General features: G+C 39.4%; 1 protein-coding gene across 1 annotated transcript; it reads left to right on the top strand.

Moving 5' to 3' along the window:
- The first annotated feature begins 2,713 nt into the window (after nucleotides 1-2,713).
- c17h16orf86 (chromosome 17 C16orf86 homolog) lies at nucleotides 2,714-21,391 on the top strand. The gene is made up of 5 exons (XM_033036270.1): nucleotides 2,714-2,905; nucleotides 7,613-7,770; nucleotides 13,771-13,994; nucleotides 16,176-16,346; nucleotides 21,049-21,391. The coding sequence occupies exons 1-5, from the start codon at nucleotides 2,795-2,797 to the stop codon at nucleotides 21,219-21,221; spliced, it is 837 nt and encodes a 278-aa protein (XP_032892161.1). The 5' UTR covers nucleotides 2,714-2,794; the 3' UTR covers nucleotides 21,222-21,391.

Raw genomic sequence — 21,391 nt, 5'->3', positions numbered from 1 at the left:
TCTGAGCATCTGGTAGGAGACAGAAACATAAATGTTTATTCCCATTTCAACCTCAACCACACGATTTAGTTCTGTTCTAATGTTGCATTATAACTGCAAAGGCTGATTTCAGTTAATATATAGATATTCCAATGCCTCGCACATTATTTTGTTACTCGGGTTTAAATAGGAAAATTACTCCTGGAACGCGCTGAACAGATGGGGCCTGCAGAATGCTATTCTCCACTACGACCTTCATGTTCTTCCAGCATATTGACTGGTTGCATCAATGGCCTGGTTTAGCAAATTGAAAGCTCAGGAACGAAGGAGATTATAAAAAGTGGTGAACACATGGGTACTCCACTCTACACCATCGAATGGATCTATAAGAGGAGATATCTAAAAAAAAACAGCCTAAAGCATCAAGGACCCACACCATCCTGGCCAGGCTCTCAATTCATTCTGGTCATCAGGAAGAAGATATAGGAGTTCAGGTTCAGGAACAGCTTCTTCCCAATAACCATCAGGCTATTGAACACTACGAACTTCACGCAAAGTCAAAACATCAAACTGCCTAGGCTGCAAGAGGAACTTTGGGCTCTGCTTTGTTTTTGTGCTATATAGGGTTTTTTATTTATTGAACTTCTTTCTTTCTTTTCTTTTTTTGTTTATTTTATTATCAATTGAGTACTGCATTTACAAACCTGTTTTCTGCTACTGCAAGTAAAAATGCCATTGTTCCGTTTCGGGACATATGACAATAAATCACTCTTTAATCTCTTGACTCTAGCTTGTCCTGTCGTGCTCCCTGCTCATTCTCCCTGTCATGATGTACTACAGTGGTAAAAGTTACTAATGCATCCAAGTCCGGGAACATATAGCGTGTGTCCATGCAGGAAAGCAATACATTTTCAGCAATTGCCATGGTAGATTTCTGTAGATTTCTGCACATCATGCCAACATTTGAAAGCAGCAAATGCAAGAAGAAAGAAATAGCCCAGCAACCTACTCATAAATAGCTGATGATCTCTGCAGGTGATCCTAATTAGGGATCTTACTCACAGTTGAAGCCATATTCAACTACGTCTGTTAAGACATGATGTTAGCAGGCAGTGTTGGAGACAAATCAGCATTGCATGCTAGTTGACATGAGCATCTGTATATTCATACTTCCATTAGTTGTGCAGCACACACTAAAACACTCATCAATGTGCCATTTTTGCCAACCCAAAGAAAAGCCTGAATAGAATCCAATTTTACCCTATCTCATTCTTAAGTCTCAGCTGGTGCTTTTTTTTTTTGCTGTAACCTTGACTATGAAGCCACTGGGAAATCTTTCCAATCTGCAGTTTTTTCAGAAGCAGGTGTGTGCCATTTAATGGACTTTCCTTTATATATTGCCAAGAAAGATCAATAAAAGAAACAAGGGAGAGAAAGAACACCTCAGTGTAATATTTACTTCAAAATATTACCGACACCTCCAGCTTCTCCCTCCAACCGCTATGCACATATCGTCTCAACCCTTCCTTAGGAATACATAAACACCAATCTTGGTCCTGTGACGATTGCTTTATAATAGAAATGTCGGCTTTACTAAAAAGGTTTGACACAGGACTCTTACATGTTGCAGTCGCATTGAATTAAAAGATAGTTATAAAGAAATAATATATTTTGAAATACTTAGGTGCAGGCTTGAAGGGCCAAATGGCCTCCTCCTGCACCTATTTTCTATGTTTCCTATTTTCTAAGTCACAAGGTTTCAAATGTATAATTTACTAGAACATACAACAAACAGTGCAGCACAGGCCCTTCGGCCCACAATGTCTGTATCGAACATGATTCCAGGTTAAACTAATTTCCCGTGCCTGCACGTGATCCATATCCCTCCATCTCCTCCATAGCAAATTGCCAATCTAAAAGCCTTTTAAAAGCTACCATCATATCTACCCCACCACCTCACCTGGCAGCGTTCCAGGCATCCATCACTCTGTGTTAAAACTTGCCCTGCACATCTCCTTTAAACTTTGCTGTGACATGAACCCGAAGAAGCCTCTGTACATCAATGCTTTTAAGGTCCACCATTAACTGCATACTTTTCCAATCAATGTCCCAAACTGCAACACCTCATATTTGCTCGGATAAAACTCCCTCTGCCATTTCTCTGCTCATTTCTGTAGTTGATATATATCCTGCTATATACTTTGACAGTGCTCCTCGCTGTCCCCAATCCCACCAGTTTTGGTGTCCTCCGCAAATTTACTAACCAACATATATATTTATGTCCAATTTGTTCATATATATCATAATTTGTTCATATATATCACAAACAAAGGTCACTGAGGAACCTGATGGTGGTGGGTAAAAGGAATAAGCTGCAAGAGGAGATAGTTGAGTCAGGTCACAATAACATTTAAAAGACACTTGGACAATTACATGGATAGGAAAGGTTTAGAAGGATATGTGCCAAATGCGAGGGAACTAGGACTAGCTTCCATGGGGTATCTTGGTAGTTGGCATGGACGAGTTGGGCTGAAGGGCCTGTTTCGCTACTGTATGGTATGTATGAATGAAAGTAAATTTGAGAGGATAAAATGAAGTACTTTGTTAAGATATGAATTAAAACGGGAACTGCCCTTGCAAACTGGACTTTCACGCAACGTTGTGCAGCATCCTTACGGTTACCCGGACTCCAATTGAGTGGCCGTCCCTCGCGTTACGGAAACCCTCGCGTTGCGGTCGAGGATGTGGAGCCGCCACCAAGCGGCCATTCTCTCCCGCGGCGCCGCTGCCCATCGTCCGTGAGATTACGGAAAATATGTCGTCCACCGAAAGTAAATCCGATTCCAACCCGCGCAAAGTGCCGGCGGCGCGGTTCTTCGCCAGGCTGTCGACGCTGATGGAGAAGCCCGAGGTGCGAGGCTTCAGTGTGAGTAACCTGCGCCCCGTCGCCCTGGCAACCTAGTGCCGCCCCTCGGAGCCTGGGCCCTGCCGCCACACGGCTGCTTTCATCCGTTCACAGCGAGCCCGACCCGCTACTGCTCCCGGGAGCGATGCCCGGCCGACACATTTCTACTTTAGGCTTTAGGCACTGCATACTTTCCTTTAGATGAGCATGTGTATGTTGTGATGAGTTTGGCATTGACCCTTAAAATGCAAAGATGTTTCAACATTTAAAGTTTTTTTCACAATTTACAACTAATTAAACTATATTTCCAGCTTAATCCTTATTTCTTGTATCTGCCATGGTGTCATTGGTCAGTGGGGGTCAATGTCAAGATGTACATCAGATCGAGCACAGTTCGTCGAAAAGTTTTTTTACTAACCCTTCTCATCTACCTCCTATGGATCCCCAATAATCAGTTATCAGCAGAGACCTCAGCTTCGTCTCCATCTTAAAGAATTCCATGCAAGAAGAAGTTAGTGAAAATCATCAATTGAGAGCAAATAAACTCCCATAGCTGTCTCAACTATACTTCCTCCCATCAAACTTCCTGAATGGACCACATTGTTTACACATCGTTGTTGCGTGCATGCTGAAGACTTTTCATACAATTGCGTCTGAGATATCTTCCTTCTTCTGGAACAATGGCTTCCACTCTATTATCGTTGACATAGCCCTTGAAAGGTTCTCATTTATGTCCTGTACCTCTGCTATCACTTCATCTCCTCACAGACAGAGCAAGGATAGTATTCCCCTAATTCTCAATTTCCCATCCACCAACGTCAACACTCACAGATCAATCTTTCAGAAGTCTGAAGGGGCCATTTCCTTTATCTTCCACTTCTAATGAATCACTCCTCTTCTCACAGCACTTTCCCATGCAACCACAAGATGCAAGATCTGTCCTTTTATCTCTTCCCTCTCCACCATCCAGAGCCACAAACAGTCCGTCCTCTTGCACTTCTTCCAACATATATTTTGGGCTCAGATCTGGTCTAATCTATAATGAACAAACCAAATGAAGATGGGATGACTACAAAGCACTTGCTCAGCTCAAGCCTCAGCTTCGAATTGCCTATAAACTTAATTCTCTGTCCCACTCTAACTTCTTTAAATATTTACTCCTGCACTATTATAGTAAAGCTGGGGTCAAGGAAAGAGCGTTCACGTCGCGGCCCTGTTTCAACCAATCTTTCCACCACCACGCACAAGACGCACAAGAAGCGCAAGACAGACACCATTGTGCAGATGCCGTGAAGTGTGTTCAGCTCTGGCTGAACAACTTCTAATCTTGTGTGTGGACTCGATAAGAAGAAGAAGAGTAAAGCTCAATATAACTGGACATGTTGCAGTCTTCTGGACTCCATATTGACTTTAATTATAACAATTTCAAATGTAAAGAAAATGACCAACACCAAGTAGTGAGGGATTATTCAGGCCATTGCATTTTAAAATTTAATAGACAGCAATTTATATCTTGGATTATGGCACAATGAAGGAACAATTTCCTTAGGAAACAGAATGTACATGTTTGGCAAGCATACATATGTCTCCTCTATTTAAAATATAGGATATAGAAAAAGTACAAGCAGGAATAGGCGAAATGTCTGTGCCGAACATAATGCCAAGACAAACTTAACCGCGATTCATACCCCTCTGTTATTTGGATATACATGTGCTTATTTAAAATCCTTTTAAACCCACTATCCTATCTGCCTCCACCTCCACCTGTGTAAAAAAATAACTTGCCTCACACATTTTCTTTAAAATTTGCTTCTCTCATTTTAAAGCTATAGCTTTTAGGCTTTAACATTTCCATCCTAGGAAGAAGATTCTGACTGTCCATTCTGTCTATGTATATTTAAAAAAGATCACATGCATAATTATACCAGTTAGGAACTAAATTGGAACTGTTAAAATTATTTTTACTTACCATTATTTTCAGCCAACATGGGAACAAATTTTGTTCCAGAAATCTCAGCAAGATTCAGACTCTTGAGTGATCTAATCAGATTCATAGTATGTGGCATTTTTGGTTTGCTCCCTTGAAGCATATCTCCGGGGAATTTATTTCAGATCTGCAGGGAACCTATTTTCAAACTGTTGTAGATTAGATGAGGTTCACCCTGAACAGCTATTTTGGCAAGTTCCCATGGATTTTCCCATGGCACAGGGATAAGCAGAAACAAACTATGATTCCACCCTGCCTTTGTAGATTTAGGGTACTAGAGTTAGTGGGAACACACTGAGTCAATGCAAGATTTTTCTTTCTCAGAATCCAGAATGAAATGGTTGATTTATTGTGATTAAGGTGCACAACATATTATCAAAAATCACATTGTGGGTTTGTGGTTAAAGCTCTTCATCACTGCGTTTTAACATTTTAGTGAGAATAACTGGTGCTGAGGCCTTGTTATTTTTGGGATGTGGTATGGTGGTTTTGACTTCTTATCACATTCCACTCAAATTCCACTTGGGTAGCTTACAAAGCAGTGGTATGAACATCGAATTCTCCAATTTCAAGTACTAACCCACATATTCCCTCTCTCTTTCCCATGGCCTCCTCTCTACCCCACTGCGCATCCATTTCTCCCGCCATCACCCACACCCAGTTCCTTTTTCTTCTTTCATACACTCATTTCCCATCTCCATTTCCCTTTCATCCAGCATCTGCATATTCCAGCATTTGCAGTTTCTTGTGTCTTCAAACCACAACCATTGCTCTATTTCAATCTTTCTCATTGATAAGTTGTGTCTCACCCGTAGGAACGGAGCAAATTTTCTTTACTCCCGGGAAGCTATGAGGACTAAAGTAGTCATCGATGTGAAATTCACCACCACCACCATCATGTGTCAGATCAGCCTTTGGTTGATTGAGGAAAAGGGTATCTGTACATCAAAACCTCAAACTTGGCACAGTCTATTGGGAAGCAGTCATCCCTCTCTACCTCTGTGTTTCTACGACTTGGACTATGTACTGTAGGTATTTCAAATGCTCCGCCAGTCCAGATGAAGGGTCCCAACCTGAAACTGTCCATTTCCCTCCACAGATGGTAGCTGACCAGTTGAGTTCCTCCACCAGCTTGGTTCTGCTCCCGATTCCAGCATCTGCAGTCTCTTATACCACCAATACCCCTTTGCAAAATCCTCCAAATTCACAAGGACAAGTGAACCAATATCAGTATTGTCTCTCAGGCCAACATCCTTATCATTGAATGCTTTGAAATCGGCTACATTAGGCAGGCCATTCCTTTCAACAGACTGCAGAAAGAGTCACTCTGAGGTCTTTAGTGAGAGTAAATTACATGATGGACAAAAGCAAAGTTCAAGGGTGTACTCAAGTTCAAGTGAGTTTATTGTCATGTGTCCCTGTATAGGACAATGCAATTCTTGCTTTGCTTAAGCACACAGAAAAAAGCCGGCATTTACTACACAACAGATAAATGTGTCCATATACCATGATATAAATATATACACACATGAATAAATAAACTGGTAAAGTGCAAATAACAGAAAGTGGTTATTAATAATCAGAGTTTTGTCCGAGCCAGGTTTAATAGCCTGATGGCTGTGGGGAAGTAGCTATTCCTGAACCTGGTTGTTGCAGTCTTCAGGCTCCTGTACCTTCTACCTGAAGGTAGCAGGGAGATGAGTGTGTGGCCAGGATGGTGTGGGTCTTTGATGATACTGCCAGCCTTTTTGAGGCAGTGACTGCGATAAATCCCCTCGATGGAAGGAAGGTCAGAGCCGATGATGGACTGGGCAGTGTTTACTACTTTTTGTAGTCTTTTCCTCTCCAGGGCGCTCAAATTGCCGAACCAAGCCACGATGCAACCGGTCAGTATGCTCTTGACTGTGCATCTGTAGAAGTTAGAGAGAGTCTTCCTTGACAATCCGACTCTCCGTAATCTTCTCAGGAAGTAGAGGCGCTGATGAGCTTTTTTGATAATTGCGTTAGTGTTCTCGGACCAGGAAAGATCTTCAGAGATGTGCACGCCCAGGAATTTGAAGTTCTTTCAACCATCGACCCGTTGATATAAATGGGGCTGTGGGTCCCCCTCCTACTCCTTCCAAAGTCCACAATCAGTTCCTTGGTTTTGCTGGTGTTGAGGGCCAGGTTATTGCGCTGGCACCATATGGACAGTTGCTCGATCTCTCTTCATTGTCTATGTTACAACCAAAGAATTGTTGAAGAAATGTAGTATCCTCAGCTACTCCTGCAAATATCCAGCTTACGGCTGCTCAAAATGGAGAAGAAGCAATCAGAATGATGTTGAGAACTTTGCAACAATGCAGTGGGAGCACACAGACACCATGAATAAGTGCACGCTACCTCACAAACTAAGCAGCCATTCACCCCATCAGCCACCTTCCTGTCCCATTTGTGGAAGAGCCTGCAGTTTGTCCATTGGCAGCAAAACACACAAAACTAGACTGGAAACAAGTCAATGTAGATCCTAAGGGACTGTCTCAAGAGTAAGGTGGTGGAAGTGCTAGTGTACCCTCTCAGTTTCAAATTGATGTGGGTATCGTGGAGATATGCAAACACGAATAAAGAAAATGAGAGTCTTATAAAAACAGACTTTTTTAAAATACTGTACTTCAGTAAGGAAATATATCACAATGTGGAGTTTACTCCTGGTTTCACATAAACAATGCTAAAATGGTTTTGCTGTTATCATTCTGTTTCAGTGGGATGAGAAAGGAAAGGCAGTTCTTGTGAATGCAAAGGTTTATGAAGAAGAAATCAAAATGTATGGGGAACTACTGCCCGAGCTGAGGAACTATCAGAGTATGTCCATGCTTCACAGCTTACTATGTACCTATGGATTTAAAAAGAAGATGGCAAAGTATGTAATTGAATTGAAAAACATTGTCAACATAAAATTGTTGACTGTATAGCAAGGATATTGAATAATTTGCACAATTTGAGACAATTGTCTTCTCATAGCATTTCTGAAATCCTTAATTTCAAATAATACTTTCAGTAGAACAAATCTCCAGAACAATAATTGCAACAGCAGAAACATCTGTTCCAGTAATTATTCCAAATTTTATTAAGTAAAATTAAAGTGATTACTTAATTAAGTAGCACAGCTGAACATCTTCAGTTACAATCTCTCCTTTGAATACAGTTTCCCGGTAACACCTCCATAGGGCTGAATATTTTATAGAGATTTAGCAGAGCCTTTATTGGTAACTTATAGAAGAAGGTGGAATCCATAGTGGAAGTCATGAAGCAAGGCTTTCGATACTAAAATGAAGGGAGTGGGTGCCCAAGGGAGAGAAATAAGGAATAAGACTCGTTGAGGGAGAAACAGGCTTGTAAAATAGGGGAAAGTTACAGAGACTGAATAGTCAAAGCTGTGGACAGATGGAAAAAAAACTAAGGGCATTATTAAAATATTTCACAAAAGGCTTGGTTTCATTCAGTTTCAAATTAGTATAAATAGCAAAAAAAATTCAATGACAAACTTCAAAAATGTCTTTTCAGTAAAGCACAAATAATGACATTATAAAACCATTAGTGCTTTGAGGTTATTAAGGAGGATTCTCCAGAGCCTCTTTAATCTCTGTGCCCTATCTGAAACATGACCTATAATTGTGTTAGCATCTTACATGGTAAACTTGCACTTAAATATAATTAACTCAGACATTTCCCCAGCTGCAGTCTCATGGTAGTGTGTGTTTCCAGGCCGTCTTTTAATGAATGCAAAAGAAAATATATTTTACAGTGCCCTCCATAATGTTTGGGACAAAGACTAAGACCCATCATTTATTTATTTGCCTCTGTACTCCACAATTTGAGATTTGTAATTTAAAAAAAAATCACATGTGGTTAAAGTGCACATTGTCAGATTTTTGTAAAGGGTATTTTTATACATTTTGGTTTCACCATGTAGAAATTACAGCATAGTCCCCTCATTTCAGGGCACCATAATGTTTGGGACACATGGGTTCATGGGCGTTTGTAATTGCTCAGGTGTGTTTAATTGCATCCTTAACGCAGGTATAAGAGAGCTCTCAGCACCTAGTCTTTCCTCCAGTCTTTCCATCATCTTTGGAAACTTTTATTGCTGTTTATCAACATGAGGACCAAAGTTGTGCCAATGAAAGTCAAAAGAGCCATTCTGAGACTGAAAAACAAGAATAAAACTGTTAGAGACATCAGTCAAACCTTAGGCTTACCAAAAGCAACTGTTTGGAACATCATTAAGAAGAAAGAGAGCACTGGTGAGCTTACTAATCGCAAAGGGACTGGCAGGCCAAGGAACACATCCACAGCTAATGATAGAAGAATTCTCTCTATAATAAAGAAAAAAACCCAAACACCTGTCCGACAGATCAGAAACACTCTTCAGGAGTCAGGTGTGGATTTGTCAATGACCACTGTCTGCAGAAGATTTCATGAATAGAAATAAAGAGGTTACATTGAAAGATGCAAATCACTGGTTAACCGCATTAAATAAAATGGCCGGGTTACAATTTGCCAAGGAGTACTTAAAAGAGCAACCACAGTTCTGGAAAAATGTCTTGTGGACAGATGAGACAAAGATTAACTTATATCAGAGTGATGGCAAGAGCAAAGTATGAAGGAGGGAAGGAACTGCCCAAGATCCAAAGCATACCACAAAGGAGTTTTTCAAAGCTAAAAAATGGTCAATTCTTGAGAGGCCAAGTCAATCACCCTATTTGAACCCAATTGAGCATGCCTTTTATATGCTGAAAAGAAAACTGAAGTGGACGAGCCCCCAAAACAAGCATAAGCTAAAGATGGCTGCAATACCTGTATGGCAGAGCATCACCAGAGAAGACACCCAGCAACTGGTGATGTCCATGAATCGCAGACTTCAGTCATTGCATGCAAAGGATATGCAACAAAATACTAAAGATGACTACTTTCATTTACATGGCATTGCTGAGTCCAAAACATTATGGTGCCCTGAAATGGGGGGACTATGTATAAATACTGCTGTAATTTCTACATGGTGAAACCAAAATGTATAAAAATGGCCTTTATCAAAATCTGACAATGTGCACTTTAACCAAATCTCAAATCGTGGAGTACAGAGGCAAATAAATAAATGATGGGTCTTTGTGCCAAATGGATGGCACTGTATCTAACTACCACAGGGCTACTCTTTTAAAAACATATTAGCCTAAATATTGACAATGCTTTCTCATAAATTAGAATATATATTTTCTACATTATTTGTATTAGCTTGATTTCTGTACACGATTGATCAGTTCAGATGTAGCATGATTTATATAGCTGAATTTTGATTTTGTAATTATTGTTTATAATATAAATCCCCCAAAAACTCAAATATAAAATGTCAAAGAATTATTGGGAAGTTATGTTACAATATAACATATTTAGCTCCAAATTATTTTCCTGGAATAAGTGCAAGATTCTATCAACAGCAATACGTTTTCATACAATAGTTTTACTAATATTTGTCAATGAAATGCTTTCTTGAGATATAGTAATGCTACTTTTGGTTAAAATGATTTTTTTAAAATTCTTAAGATTGGATGTTTAAGTAGCTTAGGTGTGTGCCATGCAACTTGCATTTGTTTAAACATGCCACAGGTTTGATACCTGGTTTGTACTAAAGTTTTCCCAAATAGCAAGTTCGTTGTTATGAGCTCAAAATGATTAAGAATTTACTATAACCTTGGATTCATGGGTTAAGGAACAATTAGAGGCTTTGTAACCAAACATTGCCCGTACCTGGGGGGCAGTGAAATTCAACCGGTATGTCTGCTCCAGAAAAGTACCCTGCGACCCTTACTATAAAACTTTGCTTTAGCTTTGTTTATTCACCCCAACGTGCTAATCATTGTGCAGTGGAGATTGGAGACCAGCCAACTCTCCTGAGGTCTCTATGGGTAGTGACCAGTTGTAACAAAAAATAATTCACTTTTCTCATTATAGAACATGTGAATATCATGCAAGAATTGAGAATATATTTAAAAAATGATCCCAAAATTGAATAAAATGCCCATATTACTGTCACGATTCACTGGTGCTATGGAATACATCTAGCTAATTATCTATATTGGAGGCGGTGAGGGAAGAAATTAGGGAAAAACATTGAGACTGCACCAGAAAGTAACCTTTAATTTTCACACATTGTTGCAGAGAACGGGAAAATTATTTCTGTTTCAATTGGTAATCAGCTAGTAACAGCGGGAAGGAAAAGTTCCTGACCTCCTGTACTTTTTCAAACTTTACATAGTCGTAAGCATAATATAAATAAAGAAGCTTAATTCAATATCCATTACATCAGGTAAAATATGTTATATAATAATATCAAATTAAGTGGATTGAACAGTGCAAAAGATATTCTACATTAAACGTGCAAGGAGCAGAAAAGCTATTAATAGCTATTGTAAAACTATTATATAATACTATTAATACATTTTAAAGGAATATCTCCTTATCAACAAGATTCTTCTTCTTTTTGCGTATGGGGTGCACAGCCTAAAGTTGTAGGACAACTTGTTCTATTTGATCTTATTTGATTGTGCATGCCGAGTTGATTGCATTCGTCGAAACAGGGCAGACCAAGTGAAAGTTGCAATCTTCCACCCCAACAAGATTCCACCACAACAACATGCACATCTCAGGAAAAAAAACAAAATTCTTAACTGTTAACAAAATTGTGGTCTTGAAATCCAAGGGTTGCAAGCCTCTTTTCCAAAGTATACCGACAGCTTTTCACAGGCAAAAAGATTGCGGGTTGGGCTTTGCAAGGTGTAAAACCTATAATTGGATGTAGCAGTTAAAAATGATATAATCAAGAAATTCAAATTTCGTATTTAAAACAAATAAAAAGCCATAAATCGACTTTTATAATTAATGACATCAAAAGCGAAACAACGATTCTTAAAGCAAGTTCTTAAAGCACCTTATTTAAACGCAAGCCTTTTAGCTCCTAAATCTTTTTCCAATAATTCTCATTGAAATGAATGAGATCTCAGCCCCTCCGCCAGGGCTTCTGTGATTCATATTCTGAGAATTCCCTCAGCAGCACCTATCGACACCACCAGTAATAGACAGTAAGATCTGTTCCGCCGTATCCTATTTCCCGAATCAGAACGGCACTAGATAATAACAAGGAATAACAGGGTGGTAAGGAAAATATGGAAGTAGAAAAAATGATAAAATATATTTACGGTGTAAATATTGTTTGCCTCTTGCTGCGAAGCCTGGTCTGCGGGGGCGTCTCCAGCATTTGTGTTAAAATATTTTAAATGACTTTAGACTGTAGCTTTCTACTCCAGTGGTAATTTGGGACCTGAAAGCAAAGACAGTTTGACTTTGCACTGTCGGTATATAGTCTGAAGCTGCTGCTAGGTGGGGATGCCTACACTACATGTAAAATTGGAGTTAAATATTGTGAACTTTGAAACAAAAATATAAATGCTGGAAATACTCGGCTGTTCCAGCATTATTTGTAGGGATTAAATCAGAGGAATGATAAAACAGATTAATATTCAAATCATGCATTAAGGGTGGCAAATGAATTATTTTTTCAAGGGAAAATGTGATAGATGTCCATGAGAGGCACATGTAAGGTAGACAGTCAGAACCTATTTTTTTCTAGGGTGTAAATGTCAAAAGGCTTGAGGACAGATCTTTAAGGTGAAAATGGGCAAAGTTTAAAGGTGGTGTGCGGGGCAATTTATTTTACACAAATAATGGGTGCCTGAAAACAAAGTGGTGGTGGAGGCAGATGCGGTCGTGGCATTTCAGAGGCTTTTAGATAGGCACATGAATGTACAGTGAATAGAGGGGTGTGGATTACGTGCAGGCAGATGAGATTGGCATCATGTTTACACAGACTGAAGGCCGAAGACCTGTTCATGTGCTGTACTTTTCAATGTTCTATGTAAAGAGGTTGAGGGTCCTGAAGTATGAAATGCTTAAAGCTAGCGTACTGTTGCAGTGGGAAATCTAATGGAATGCAGAAACAGGGAACGACATGCTGATTTACTGAGAAAGACACAAATGCTGGAGTAACTCAGTGGATCAGGCAGCACATCCTTGGAGAACATGGATAGGTGACATTTCAGACCAGGTACCTTCTTCAGACTGATTGCAGGGGTGGGGGAAAGAAAGGAGAGCTAATGGAATGCTATTTTACTTCAATTGGATTGGAGTATAAAAGGTAGTAAATCTTGCATCAACTGTATAAAACACTAGTGAGACCACAGCTAGAGTACTGTATATAATTTTGCTTTCCCTATTTAAGGAAACATTATCTTTGGAGGTTGTTCAAGGAAAGTTGAATCCAGGTATGGATGAGAAAAGCTTGAAGAGGTTGGATTTATACTCAGGGTTTAGAGAGGCAATCTATAGAAATATGTTACATTCATAGGTCACACAAAATAACTATGCAGACCATTTCTGATCCATGGTCGTAAGATTGCAGGCCAGCATTGCTATCATTTTGTTTTGATATTCTGAAAAAACTATCAAAGCTCTTAATAATAACATTTTTCAAAGAAATCTATTGAAAGCAAGATTATTAGAGCTATGCATTAAATGTTACTTTAAGTTAATTTTGTTGGATTTTGCAGATATGTGATAACTTCTTCGGGCGGGTGGGACTAGTGTAAATGGGGCATCTTGGTTGGCATGAGCATGCTGGGCCGAAGTGCCTGTTTACGTGCTTCATGACTATAAAAAGGCAAAAAGGGGACATAAAATGATGAAAAATATAAAATCTTTTCGGCATTTAACCTAACTCATCGCATGCATTGAATTATTTTCTATTAGGCGCATTCAACTTAATTGTAATTTGGTTAATGAATTGCATTGTTTTTGTCTATACTTCTAGGGCCAGTGCAGAAGTCCACATTTTCCAGCATCCAGATTTCACAAAAGAACACTCATACAAAGATCTTGAGACTGAAAGCAGTAAACCTGATACTTCAACAGTTACTTTACAGCAGAAGAGAGCCCATAAGAAAAAGCGACGCAATGATGGGGTGGTGCTGCTAAATAGTACAGCAATCTCTCCAAAAACATCCACAGTATCTCTAGAAAATAACAGCAAAATATGTAAGTTAAATAAATATTGCGTAATATCTTTTTGCACCATGAACATTTCTGAAACTTTAAATTAACTATAGTTTACCAGCATGAATATATTCACAGACCAATTATGTCAGAGATTGGGGAGTGTAATTAATAAATCCACATCTTTCCTAGTTAGAATACAATCCAAATTGATGATGTCAATGTCCTATCCCTGCCAGCGTAAATATTCTAAATAAGACAAGCCTGACCACTCTTTCCACTCCCTGTGGATCACAGCGAAGTTCTGTGCAGTCCAGACAAATGAACCCCAAATTATTGATCTTGCTTGAAGTGGGCATTAAGGACAGCTGAAGTGGGAAATGGACCTATCTTCAGAAATTAACTTATGCTGCAATGGTGGCACACTTACTATTATGCATCTTGTATATTGCACCCATCAAATTTGCCATGGTTATAGAGTCAACTACTTTCACCCTTTTCTGTAAAATGTAAAGATGTGGAATCCCAAAATATTAAATCCAAAATTTATTATTTTCTATGAATATATACACAATTTGCAAAATATTCAGTTAATCTGGAGAATTGTCCATTGAGATGAACGGTAGATAGGGTTTATCACAACACATTGATATAGCACCCTTAAACACAGGAAAATGTTCCAAACCATTTCAACGGTCTAATCAGACTGAAAGGGCACAGACACAAAGGAGTTGTTATCGGACATATGAACAACCATTGGATGAGAGAGTTAGGTTTCAAGAGGAGCCAGGAGAAAAATATTTGGGGGGATTTTCAGAACTTGATGTCTTGAGAATTGCAAGATTGCTAATGGTGGGGGAGAGTGTATTAATGCCTTTAAAATGGAGATTAATTAAGAGGGGCAAGAGTGTTTTGAGTTACAAATATCAAAGTACTTAACAGAACAATGAGAGATGCAAGTGTACCAGTATAAAATGCAGTTCAATTGCAATGTGAGTGATAGACAAAAACCCAACTTCGATGGTTCTTTCAGAAAATGCTCAACAGTTTTGATTGAGCTGTCATTTATGGCATTTGGAAGATGGGGAGAATGGCAGGCCATAAGACACAGGAGCAGAATTAGGCCTTTCAGCCCATCGAGTCTACTCCGCCATTCATTCATGGTTGATCAATCTTTCCCACCTCAACCCCATTCTCCTGCCTTCTCCCCAAAACCTTTAACACCCTTCCTAATCAAGAACTTATCAATCACTGCCTTAAAAATACCCAAATGTTTAGGTTTCCACAACCATCTGTGGCAATGAATTCCACAGATTCACCACCCTCTGCTAAATAAATTCCTCCTCATCTCCATTTTGAAGGAATGTCCTTTTATTCTGAAGCTGTGCCCTCTGGTCCTAGACACTCCCACTACTGGAAACATCCTTTCCACATCCACTCTATCTAAGCCTTTCATTATCCGGTAGATTTCAATGAGATCCCCCCCTCATTCTTCTAAACTCCAGCCAAGACCAGGGGTACAGAGAGTTAGTAATGACATTTGTACCATGAACCAGATGTCAGCTAAGCAGGGCTTAATATTTATGTTCAACTACTAAAATAAAATATATACCTTATCCTGTCTGCCTGGGTGACGTGCCAAAATATTTATTCTTTAACCAACATTCAAAATGGAGTCACAGTATCAATGCTATGTGTGGGGCCTTGTAAAGCACAGATTGTATCTCAAGTTTCTCACCCAGAACAGCATCTCAAATTCAAAAAATCTTTTTGAAAGTACGGTACTTAGATATGTTGTGTAGGATGGTTTATAAATGAAAGTTTCTTTGTATAAAATTATGCAGTGCTATCTCATTACAAATCTTTAAAGCACAGGATGTTCCATTTGGCCTAAGTAGTCTCCTATCGTCTATTATTTAAAAAATCAATATTCAGAGGTTTGGTTTTATTGGTTAGTTATAATGATTGGCAGTTCATCTGCTTACATTCGAGTACATTTTTATCAATGTTTATATGATAAAAGTTTTATTTACTGACACATTATCTGCTGCAATTTTCCAATCAATTGCATCATAAATGGTTTCAAGATTAATATAAATTGGTAGCCCTTAAAATTATATTTACTGACAATTATATTTAACTTACTTTGCCTGATTATTGCTAATTTCAGCAGAAAATTGAGGTTTTTAAGTTTGCTTCATGTGCACAGCTCTCGTTTTATAGTATCTGCAGGAAAACAACGGCGGATGTTATACCAATACATCAATTTTGATAATCCAGAATTTAACATAATTACTGCTGCTGAGAGTGATAAAGAACAGAGCATCCAGGAAAATGTTAGTGAGACCAAAGCAAAAGTACCCATTCCAAACCATCAAACAGCGCGACCAACAGGTAATTCCACATTCACAAATGCACAGTTCAATTTATTTAATTTCATGTATTCTGATCTGAAGAAAAAAATGTTTTCTCTGTCAACTACATTCAAACCTTAACTAGCAAGAATGGAGGATGGGAGAGTTGAACTGAGACAAAATCAAGTTCTGTGATACAGAATCTCAGATTCTGCCAAGTGCTCACTTTGGAGGTCGGTTGTGTTATGGTAGACGGAAGGAGAGCAGAGGTAAAATAATCTTCCCAACTTTAGTGGTACAAGACAATAATCAAGAAAGACACAAAGTGCAGGAGTAACTCAGCAGGTCAGGCAAGATATCTGGAGAAAAATAATGGGTGACATTTCGAGTCGGGACCCTTCTTCAGAATGAATGTAGGGGTGGTGGGGGAGAAGGGATGGGAGGTGAAGAGCTGGAGACCTGAACCAACCAGGGAACCAACAATCAAGATAGTTGTGTGTTAGGTTAAATGTTCAATTGATTATAACCCTACAATACTGTAAAGGATTTACAGCATTCTGATCCTTTCAGATCCTCTCAGAAAGATTCAGTGGTCTCCAGGTGACAAGAACATTTTAACTCATTTTGGCCCAAGGAGAATTTTTTAAATTGTGGTCGTTTAAATAAAGCATGAGGATATTTGGCATATCTCACACCTCAGGCATCTTTTTTACCAGTGCAATAAATTGAATTGTTCACTGTCAAATGTCAGAGGGAACATTCAGATTTATGGAAATGTTACTTTTTCTTTTGACTCCATATTGGTTAATGTGTTTCTGTCCATATTACTGGCTTTTACCATTCACGTGTTCATCAATAACAATGTGTTTATTTTTGCTTAATCATGCACTTTCTAGCAGGATAGGAATTTTTCATAATTAATGAATGTTTTCATTCAGTCAATTCAAAACATTTAATTGTTGCAGAGTTCAAGAATAGCATTGTTCCATCGTTAAAAATCTTCACATCAATGCCAATCGTATTTTAGGTCTAAAAGCCAAAATTAAATTAAATACAGTTTTGTTATATGTCTTCAACGCCTTATTGAAACCACAGATACAGTGCATTCAGAAAGTATTCAGACCCCTTCACGTTTTCCACATTTTGTTACATTACAGCTTTATTCTAAAATGGATTAAATTATTCTTTTAAAATCATCAATCTACACACAATACCCCATAATAATAAAGCAAAAACAGGTGTTTAGAAATGTTTGCAAAGTAATTAAAAATAAATTCCGGGTTGGAATGGGGTGAACAGGTGTGTGTGAGCGTGGCTCCCGATTTCTGCTCAAGGTCTACCTGTTCATTATTGTCATATGCTTGAGGTAACCCACTATTGAACATTGTGTACAACTTGAGGCATTGTTTAGACACTGAAACGGCAAATAAAATGCACCGCCGAGCTAAAACTGGGGGAAAAGATGGCGAAGTCTCAAACAAGAATGCTGCAGCCATTGGTGCTGGACCTGAACTACCAGAGGATCTCGAGAGGCTTCGTTCAGTACTCCTTGCCGATATGACACAAGCGATAAACTCTGCCCTAAAAAGAGAACTTGAAGATGCTCTGTCGCCGGTGAACACCACTCTGGAGTACTACTACGTAAAACATGATGAACATTTAAGTCCTACTACGTAACAAATGATGAACGCATTTGCGAGGTTGAAGACGGCCTGAATGACCACAGTGACAGGTTGGTGAGCGTCGAAGCCGCCATAGCTACATTACAGAGTGAAAACGCACTTTTGAAAGGGAAGCTAGATGACCTCGAGAATCGGTCGCGGAGATCCGACCTAAGGGTGGTCGGGATTCCCGAAAAATTGGAAGGCTTGGACCCTGTCAAATTCATGGCTGAATTTTTTGAAGAAGTGCTGGGGGCTGATTTCTTCCCAAGACCTCTCATGCTTTTGCGTGCTACACCAACGAATGTCCCAAATACCAAGCCATCTAGACCAAGAGTGTTCCTGGTTCTCTTTCACTACTTTCGGGACAAACATCGCATCATCACCAGACAGAGGCAGGAGCTGTCCTTCCACGGGCAGCGGGTGCTTTTCCATGAGGATTTCAGCGCGGAGCTGGGGAGAAAACGTGCAGCTTTTAGGGAGATAAAATCCCTGCTCTACGAGAAAGCATTCGGTTCGGCCTCCTGTATCCTGCCTGGCTCCAGGTTACGCATGAAAGTAAAAAACATTACTTCCATACACCAGAGGCTGCCAAAGAGTTTTACCACTTGCGCTGGGGAGATGAAGGCTGTGATGAGCAATGACCTTTTAGGATATTCATGGGGCATTGGCACGGCCTTCTGCAGCGGTAAACTGTTAATTATTTTAAGATTTGTTCATTCTTCAGTCTAATTTGTGGAATTCGATTGAGCTGAACTGCCATGCTGCTGAATCTGATTAATGAGTCGAGGACTTTCAACCAGCGGAAATGTAAACGTCTAGAATTGCTCTCTGGGATACAACTTTTATTTCTTTCTTTCTCATAATGCTTTGCTTGACCTGTGTTATCTTTAGCCTATATACCTTAAAGGTAGAACAAACGACCGTACAAATTTCAAAGAAGGGACCCACCCTCAATTGGATTTCAAGTTTTAGTTAGGGAACGCTTTGGAAGTTTTTTGTTTTGTGATGCCTGTGATCGTGCTCAGTTGGGGAAGAAGATCTAGGTTTTGGGGGTTAAATGGTTTTTCTTGTTATTGTAAAGGGATGAGGGAAATGTTTTGGGTAATGGCAGCTTATTCTTTGAATGTCACAAATGCAATAGACTTTTTTTTTCTCCATTGTGTATTTTCACATGCAGCCTTCGCATTGTTTTGGATGGCAGACCCTGTATGTGTTTTTGAAATATGTATTTAGAAATATGGCTAATGGTGACATTGATGGAGGCCATCCTGTGAGGTTTATATCTTGGAATGTAAAGGGGCTTAATGGTCCTGTTAAAAGATATAATGTTTTTTCTCATCTAAAACAATTAAAAACAGATACTACTTCTACAAGAAACTCATTTAAGATTGGAAGGTCATAATAGACAGCGTAAAGCGTGGGTTAGTCAGATTTTTCACTTTAGATTTAATAGCAGGTCCAGGGGTAAATTAAATTGATTGTATATGATTTGAAAAGGCACACCCCTGTCTATATAAGGTCCCACAGTTGACAGTGCATGTCAGAGCAAAAACCAAGCCATGAAGACGAAGGAATTGTCCGTAGACCTCCGACACAGGATTGTGTCGAGACACAGATCTGGGAAAGGGTATAAAACAATTTATGCAGCCTTGCAGGTCCCGAAGAACACAGTGGCCTGTCATTCTTAAATAGAAGAACTGTGGAACCACCAGGACTCTTCATAGAGCTGGCCGCCTGGCCAAAGAGAGCAATCGCGGGAGACGGGCCTTGGTCAGGGAGGTGACCCAAGAACCCGATGGCCACTCGGACAGAGCTCCAGAGTTCCTTTGTGGTGACGGGATAACCTTCCAGAAGGACAACTATATCTGCAGTACTCCACCAATCAGGCCTTTATGGTAGAGTCGCGAGACAGAAGCCACTCCTCAGTAAAAGGCACATGACAGCCCGCTTAGAGTTTGCCAAAAGGCACCTAAAGAACTCTGACCATCAGACCATGAGAAACAAGATTCTCTGGTCTGATGAAACCAAGATTGAACACTTTGGTCTGAATGCCAAGCATTACATCTGGAGGAAACCAGGCACCGCTCATTACCTGGCCAATACCATACCTATGGTGAAGCATGGTGGTAGCAGCATCATGCTGTGGGGATGTTTTTCAGCAGCAGGAACGGGGAGACTAGTCAGGAAAGGTGAACGGTCGAGGGAAAGGTGAACGGAGCAAAGTACAGAGAGATCCTTGATGAAAACATGCTTCAGAGCGTTCTGGACCTCAGACTGGGGCGGAGGTTCACCTTCCAACAGGTCAATGACCCTAACCACACAGCCAAGACAACGCAGGAGTGACTTTGTGACAAATCTGTGAATGTCCTTGAGTGGCCCAGCCAGAGGCTGGACTTGAACCCAATCGAACATCTCTGGAGGGACCTGAAAAGAGTTGTGCATCGACGCTCCCCATCCAACCTGACAGAGCTTGAGGATCTGCAGAGAGGAATGGGAGAAATTACCCAAATACAAGTGTGCCAAACTTGTAGCGTCATACCCAAGAAGACTTGAGGCTGTAATCACTGTCAAAGGTGCCTCAACAAAGTAGAGTAAAGGGTCTGAATACTTATGTAAATGTGATATTTCAGTTATTTCTTAATTACTTTGCAAAAATTTCTAAACACCTGTTTTCACTTTTTTATTATGGGGTATTGTGTGTAGATTGATGATTAAAAAAATGAATTTAATCCATTGTAGAATAAGGCTGTAACGTAACAAAATGTGGAAAATGTGAAGGGGTCTGAATACTTTCTGAATGCACAGTATATCCTGAATGCACCCCTTGATAGCTTCAAGATATCCAAGTTAATGTAAAAACCTGGTATGCCACGTGCCTATGAACTCTTAGGTTTTCCTTATTTTTCTTCTGGCAGAAGGAATTCAAGTTTTTAATGCACAACATTAGGTCACATTGAATATAATCTACCAAAACAAGTACCTGCAATTTGTTTAATATGTATATCAATCTACCTATCAAAGCATAAAAGCTTAATGAATAAAAGCAATTAATAAAATTATCAAATTTTATATTTACAGATCATGAAAGCAAAGAGGATTCCCTTTTACGAACGTCACCAAGTTTGTCTTTAGGTACTCCAGAAAAGTCGGAGCCCAACAAATCATCACAAGTCTCTCTGGATATAAATAAGATGCTTAGTATTTGTGCGGCTCCTTTGGTACCTCCACTTTCTCCACAGCCAAAATGTTAATTTGTGAGAACATTTTAAATCACCTGCAAGTTCCACTTTTTAAACTCTTAATTTGTAAAATTATCTTGGTGATCAATTCTGCAGCAATAAGAGTTGGAGGTGTATGAACAAACACATTTTTGTGTGTTATTAAATGGACAATAAAGTTTTGAAGCACAATAAATGGATTT

This window comes from Amblyraja radiata, chromosome 17 (assembly GCF_010909765.2).
Source record: "Amblyraja radiata isolate CabotCenter1 chromosome 17, sAmbRad1.1.pri, whole genome shotgun sequence".
Classification (NCBI taxonomy): Eukaryota; Metazoa; Chordata; class Chondrichthyes; order Rajiformes; family Rajidae; genus Amblyraja; species Amblyraja radiata.
The sequence above is the reverse complement of the archived record's forward strand: the minus strand, read 5'-3'. Positions and strand labels throughout refer to the sequence as shown.

Coding starts and splice junctions, on each gene's coding strand:
- c17h16orf86 (XM_033036270.1), top strand. CDS start 2,795: ATGTCGTCCACCGAAAGTAAATCCGATTCCAACCCGCGCAAAGTGCCG. Junction 2,906..7,612: donor CCGAGGTGCGAGGCTTCAGT/GTGAGTAACCTG, acceptor ATTCTGTTTCAG/TGGGATGAGAAAGGAAAGGC. Junction 16,347..21,048: donor TCAAACAGCGCGACCAACAG/GTAATTCCACAT, acceptor TTATATTTACAG/ATCATGAAAGCAAAGAGGAT.